Source organism: Musa acuminata, chromosome BXJ1-10, assembly GCF_036884655.1.
Source record: "Musa acuminata AAA Group cultivar baxijiao chromosome BXJ1-10, Cavendish_Baxijiao_AAA, whole genome shotgun sequence".
In the NCBI taxonomy this organism is placed as follows: Eukaryota; Viridiplantae; Streptophyta; class Magnoliopsida; order Zingiberales; family Musaceae; genus Musa; species Musa acuminata.
Window position 1 is genome coordinate 399,837 of NC_088336.1, and position 7,338 is coordinate 407,174.

Sequence of the window (7,338 nt, forward strand, 5' to 3'; positions counted from 1 at the left end):
AATCCTTTGTTTGCATGATATCGTATAAAGGGGAAATAGCCAAAATAACCCCGTTCTTATGTGCCATGGGCTGATTTCTAATTGATGACATTGTGGCACAAAACATCAACTATCTCAACACCTTGGAACCCTTGGGTGGCACCAGACCGAATGGGACTCGGGTTATATGTCTAAAGGATTGTGCAATGTCTTTAGTGTGTTTGTTTTTATACCTAATAAAAGCTAGTTACTTTGTATTGCTTGCAATCTTAGTTATCTTGCCCTTTTCATGCACGACAATGTATTACCTACATGTTTGCCAACCTTTTTTGCTTAGTGACCTTTTCCGCTTAATGTTAGTCCTTTATGGAATAGACTACATAAGACTAATGTCCCGATCCTTGCAAGCAAACAACACTAAGGTGTCATGAGTCTCACACAAACCTATCTAAGGATATGACAAAGTGATATCAGAGCAGGTCAAAAAAAATCGAATTGTCATGGCATGGTAGTGTGGCAAAACTAGCACAACTGCTCAACATGAGGGTGGAATTTACAATATTGTCATACAAGAGGGGAGCAGCAATATGTGATCGTTTCAAAAAAAACGAATGAGAATTCGCACGAAAACTAGCAAAGCTACTCAACAGGAGTGTAGCATTTACAATACTTTCAAGGGCAAGTATGGGAATTGGCGACGTGTCGTTACTTATGCAAACACTGCATGCGAATAAGGAATGTCTAGCGACCAACTCTCACTGAAAGTGAACACTCCTAAATCGCCAAGCTATAAGGGTGCTCAGGATGCTAAGGAGTTAGAAAACTTTCTCTTTGATACGATTCAATACTTCAAAACGACCCAATCCCAAATAAGAAGATTATAAAGTGTCCTTAGCGACAATGTACCTCATCGGTGATGAAAAAAATGGTAGTGTACACGTGAAGAAGAAATGTAGCAAGGTCATTACAAAATTGACACATGGGAAGCCTTGAAGAAGGAATTCTAAACTCAACGCATGCCAAAGATTAAAGAACACAAATTCATCAAACAACTAAAGTTGTGACAACTTCACCGGATCTTGACAATTCGAGATTATGCTAGATATCCAAGAGATATGACCAAGTAAAACAAACTTTTTTGCTTCCTTGATAGTCTGCATAACTAGGCTCAACTGGAGAAGCATCATCAAAATGTTCCTAAACTAACAAGTGCTTAGTGTCGCGAAATCTGATGTCTTTTGTGTGGTGGACAACATCTAATGATGGAATGCCCGCAATGACATGAGATGCTCAATGCCCTTACACCTTCTTTCCCTTTGGAAGAGGTCAGAGCATATCGCATGAGAGATGTGCATTTGTTGAATGTATCACGAGATGAAGCCCATGAGATGCCAAAGCAGAAACTAAAGAAGAAGACCAACTCTTCAACCTCATGTTTGTCGAAATTGAGTAGTGACGAAGAATCATCTCAATGACCTTGAATGCACTAAGTGGGGGAGCAATTAAAGGCAATGCCAAAAGAGGCTAAGGCATGTGACAACATGTTGATGTCCATGAACATCAAATTGAACAGATTGAACGAGAAGGTGACTCACACATAAGTGGACATAGAGCCACAAACAACCTCAAAGTAGATCGAGAGGCAAAAGAGTCTGAGTCATATGAAGGTAGTCAATTCGGAGGCAAAGCCTCTTTTCGAATTGTCAAAGGGAGTCAACATCAAGATTAGAGATTGGAGCAGGAGCACCAACTTCATAGCGCTGCCCTGTGACAATTTTTATGTCATTCTTGTGGTGGAGTTTCAGCGTGAGGCCCTATGTCGTTCTTGAATTCTTTCTTTCTAATGGACGATGACTCTTCATGCACAGTGCCACTTTCGAATAGTGCTTCAAAGGACATGCGTATACTCTTAGTCGTGCAAGTAAAGGAGGAATCAAGACGGAAAGATAAGAGATCCCACAATAATGCAGCTAGAGTCAGAAGGCCTTAGTGCGAAGCAATGATCCATTGAAACGAACACTCTTGAAGAATATGTTGATTTGCTAACAACATAGTTACCAAAGCCCTTTCCAGGATGATACAAGGTGGAACGTCAATTCAAACTCAGTGAAGGAGTCAAAGATCTCACCGGCCATCCACAATGGGCATCATTCTGAAAGTGGAAGAATCTCAAACAACAGACTGTCAAAGCTTATCTTTACTCATGGGTATCTAGATGCTTTCAAGGGGCGAGATCGAATGAGCGATGATCAATACCAAGCAAACAATCAAAAAATCAAAGTTGGCAAAAGACCTTACAATAAGCAAATGATGATGGCCACACCAAAATCTTAGTCTAATTGTCTAATTGACAGAAGATTGGATGGGAAATGCTTCCTAAGCCACGTGTGCAAATGCTGCTAATAAAAAGAGGCAAGGTACTGGGCCGGCCTCGACTCCAAGAGCGACTTGGCTACCTAAGAACTTGGACGAGAAAGTGTCATGCTAAAGGTCATGAATATCAAAGGATAAGACATAGTACCATAATGACATGTCTTCCGAGTGCCGACTCAACTTGTGCTCTTGAGACGAGAATGCAATTTCGACCACAAATGGGACATGAGCGATCCCAAGCTATCATATAAACAATTAAGGGTGAGACTCAACTCAGGTTCGAAAAACAATTTCTGTACTCCTAAAGTGTGATGGTGAAGAGTGGGCGAAGTCAAGTAACCATCTTAAAGTAAAAAAGTACAAGCTGAGAAATTTGGATAAAGCAATCAAAGTAACCCAATTCTTCTCACCTATGCAATAGAGCTCTGCATCAATTGGAGGTCCCTTTGAAGTGCTTAGAAGCCAACAACCATCAACTCCTCACTATTGGGTGATCGACTATACCAAAGGAATATGTCCGTGTACTATCCTTTTATCAAGTTAACTCAAAAGGGGATAATGCAAACCTACTTGGACGAGATGGTGAAGGATCCAAAGATGTGATGGCAAACTTTGTGGGACAAGGCCAAAGACTCTTCAAGTTCTATGATCTAAAGTTGGCAAAGTTCCAACCAATCAAGCTCTAGCAAGGTGACACCTTAAAGGCGCTTAAGCATAAGTGTAAAGGCTCTTCTCTTGCCAAGCAACAAATCCATAGGATATGGAGCTATCACGTGATGGGAAAAATAGCCAAAACAACCTAGTTCCCATATGTCACGAGCTAATTTCTAGCTAATGACCTTGCGGCATGAAATGTAAGCTATCTCGACACCCTGGAACCCCATGGGTAGCACTAGGTCGAATTGGGCCTTGGTTATGAGAAGTGGTATGTCTTTAATGTGCCCACTTTCTGTTCTATGAAAGCGCTAGGTGAATATTGGGCATGCACCTACATTCGGAAGACCCTATGTCTATAAAGCATGGACACACTGGACTTAGTGGCATATCCATGTCCGACACATGTCGACCATGGATTCGTCGTCGACAAGACTGGGCACGTGTCAAATACGAGATGACATGTCAGACTCTTTCTCACCATGAGCAGAGCAACGACATCATAAAACCAGGATTTCTCACCACGAGCGGGAGGCATCCGAAAACCTTCATCATGGATTCCAAGAGGATTAACATTAAGTACCTAAATACCCGACCGAACCCCTCTTCCTCACCGGCTTCCCTTTTTCCTCGCCGTGTTGTCAAGCCCTCCGCCCCGAGCCTCCTCTTCCAACATGCACTGTTGTCACACTATTGGACCCTCCCCCCCGAGCTTCCCTCTGCTACAACCATGTTGTCGTCACGTCGTCGAACCCCGCTACCGTCGCACTGCCAAACCCTCTGCCCCGAGCCCCCCTCTGTCGCGACCCTGCTATCGTTGTGCACTCTCGAGCCCATAATGACTTCACTAGCATCGGGCAAACCATCTTCCTAAGTAACATCCAGCAAAGCTTCTTCCTCAGCAACATCCGACATCCAACGAAGGTAAATTAATTTTGTTTATATTTTTTTACAAAAAAACACTTATTAACACATTATTAACCTTTTTATTTTTTATTTTTTTAATATAGGTTTTATTACTGCTGATTAAATTGTTAACATATTATTAACCTTTTTTATTTTTTTCTTTTTTAATCTGGGTTTTTTTACTATTAATTAAATTGTTAACATATTATTAACCTATATTATTCTTTTAACCTTTTTTTTTACTGCTGATTAACTTGCTAACATATTATTAACCTATTAATTAACCTATTTTAGAATATTATTATTATGTTTCAGATTTTGCATTGTCTTGAAAAATAGAGAGTACCATTGTATTGTTAAAGATTTTGCATTGTTTCAGATTCTACATAGTTATTTTTGGCTAATAGATTAGTTAGGTCATGAATCTTTAGATTTAGATTGATATTTAGATTTAGATTATTTTCGTTATTTAAATTTGTGTGATGATACTTATTTATTCATATTACTGAGTCTGTAAAATTTAAATATATAAATACTATAAAACATGTTAATCAAATATTATATTTATATATATATATATATATATATATTAAACAATGTGTGCCGTGTCTGTATCCTAATTTTTTAAAAAATGGCTTGTCACAGTGTCTGTGTCCGTGTATATGCTTCTTAACCCTCTGTGATTGTTCAGCCCATTTGCAGGAGCTTTTTGTGCCTAATAAAAGCTAGCTGTTTTGTGTTTCTTGAGATCCTAGTTATCTTGACCTTTTCGTGCGTGACAATGTTATATTACCTGGGGGTGGTCTGCATACCGATTTATGTCTAAACTGGTACATGCCACCCGTTTGATATTGTTATGAGTGAAACAACGATCAATGGGATAAACAACAACCTAAGGATTAGAAAAATAGTATAATAGCAAACATACAAACCTTATTTAAAATGGATAGCAGTTTAAGCTATTAGTTACAAATACTAAAATTTGACAAAGAAAAAATAGATGAAATTTCAAATATCCCCACTCTCTTGAAAAGGATTCAATTGAGATAAGTAAGCTCTCAACTTTACATGCACATTGTGATCACACTAGTGTTAGAAAAAATCTTTCATATGTATATTATTTGGAAAATATAGCAAATGAGAAGCAGGTATACAAATAAGCAAGGAAAATTAATTTTTTAGTCTGGATAATGCATCATTGTTAATAGTTCCCGAATGTTTTCTAAGATTCTAATTGCAAAGCATCAAACATACATCAAAGAAATAGGAGAAATAGGAAAAAGGCACCAAGTTCTGTTTTTATGCTGATTAAAAAGAATTTTGATCATTGTGATCGATCAAGAAACCATTTCTTGTAAAGTAGAAAGTGCAATGCCCACAAATGAAAATTACCATTCAACCAGGATGAGTAAAAATCATTTTCTGAGTACAAGGTCCATATGCAGAAACAGCTTCCACTTAATCTACACATAACAAAAATAAGCTAACTCCAATAATCAAAATACTTGGATACTCTATTTTTATTTCCAAATAACAACCCTTTACGGGATATCATAATAAAATTAAAAGTTGTTCTCATATCGGATGTTGTCAAGAATTTAGTAGTCTGGCTTTAACCAGGTATATGTTCGATGTAAAGTTTACACACACCCAGTTAAGAAAGCAAAATAAACAGTACTAATATAATAGCATTAGAACACAAGGGACCATAGTACAAACCACCACCAGACCAGCAAAATAACCTCTCGCCTGCTGGGAAACAACCTATCATACCAAATCTTCTGCCCTTTACACAAACCTTAGACCTACATTACAGCGATTCTTTATAATATGAACTAATTTTCGTTCACGCTAATTCTTTCAAACAGAGAAAAAATTGATTATAAGAAAAATCGCATCACAGAAACAAACTGAATGCATAATAAAGAACAAAAAAAGGTAAATCCACCGAAACGGAGACGCACCTGAAACCTAATCTTGATCACATCCAACGGCGAAGTCACCGTCCTGGAGATCCCACCAGAGACGGCGCCGGCCAGAGAATCGACCAGCGCTCGCTTCAACTGCCCCGGCTCCTCCATCCACCACGAATACCTAAAGTCCCCTAGAGCCCCGAAAAGGCACGGAGCAAGAAAGTGGAGTTCCACGATCAAGCGAGTTGGGATATGACGGGATCGCCCCGGACAACAAAAGAAGAGGCGATGCACGTGAGGGATTTGGGGTTCGAGACGAGGCGAAGAGACAAGACACCACCGCTGGAAAAGGGAAAATAAAGGAAAAAGATAGGCCGAGAGACGGCTTGTTGTTAGTATTTAATAGAGACCCGTTCTTTTACAAGCCCGGTTTTTATTCGTCTCTTTTTTTTTCTTTCTTTCTTTTGTCGAACTTTGGAAAGTCAAATAAATTCCACGCGGGGTTGGGTATGTGATTCAGATGGGTCGGATGGTTTCGGTTAAGCTAAGTCTCCCGTGTACCATCTTGGACTATATTAAGACCGGTCACAACAGATTGGGTCCCATCCGACCCGATCTGGCCCTCCATAGCGGATATAATCTGGCAAATAAGTATATACTTGTTTGAACCAATTTGTTTATTAGTTTAGTTTATTTGAAAAAACTGAACTAAAAATGAAATTTTACATATATCCTTTGATTCAAAATCTTAACCTTGAATGCAGTTTTTTAAAAAGTTGAAAACTAGAAGAAAACTCTTGCTCGATTTTTTTTTGTTACAAATATCGAGAAGTGCATTTACTCTTATTTAGAAAGTTGAATAGATAAGATAAATAAGAAAGGACATAATTGAAATTTCATAAATTTATAGGGGTAAAATGCAGCATGCCATCATCGCAGGCAGGCCGCTTGTGCGTAGCAACTGTTGCTGCACACAGTTGCAGCCGCAGGCGATCGATCGCACGTAAGCAGAGCCGCTTACGGCATGCAAGGGGCGACGTCGGCACTCGCGGGTGCCGCTTGCGGGCACAATGCCCGCAGCGGCACGCCCACAGGTAGCCAGCGTTGCTCGCCCACGGGGGCGACGGTTGAGGGAGCAACCCCCATAGGGGTGGTAGTTGCAGGAATAGCCCTCGCGGGCAGAACTGCCCATAGGGGCGACGGTTACAGTAAGAAGCAAGATGGGGAGGATTAGGGCATTTTGAGGCAAAAGATAGTTTTGCCCCTTTGTATTTTAGAAATTTCATATTCTATCCTTTTATCCAAATTATAAAAATATCCCTCATAATTCAAAAAATTTCCTACATGTCCCTGATTTCAGAAAATATTAATTAATTAAAAAGTTTAATTGATTATTATTTTTATTATTATATAATAGTCCTATAAAATAATATTTACATGTGATGTATGATGTGTGGATGGATGATCATAGACCGTGTGATGTGTGTACTTGTGATTATTATTATTGGGGCCT

General features: G+C 39.2%; 1 protein-coding gene across 2 annotated transcripts in view; it reads right to left on the bottom strand.

The window, feature by feature from the left end:
* Positions 1 to 6,181, bottom strand: part of LOC135584575 (mitochondrial thiamine diphosphate carrier 2-like) — a 68,063-nt gene extending 61,882 nt beyond the window's left edge. Inside the window, exon 1 of one of the 2 annotated variants that reach the window (XM_065085654.1) lies at positions 5,877 to 6,181. In XM_065085654.1, the coding sequence (XP_064941726.1) occupies positions 5,877 to 5,993 (117 nt within the window). In that variant the 5' untranslated portion in view covers positions 5,994 to 6,181. The remainder of the gene's footprint in view (positions 1 to 5,876) is intronic. The other variant, XM_065085655.1, reaches the window with a different exon arrangement.
* Positions 6,182 to 7,338: the final 1,157 nt, after the last annotated feature.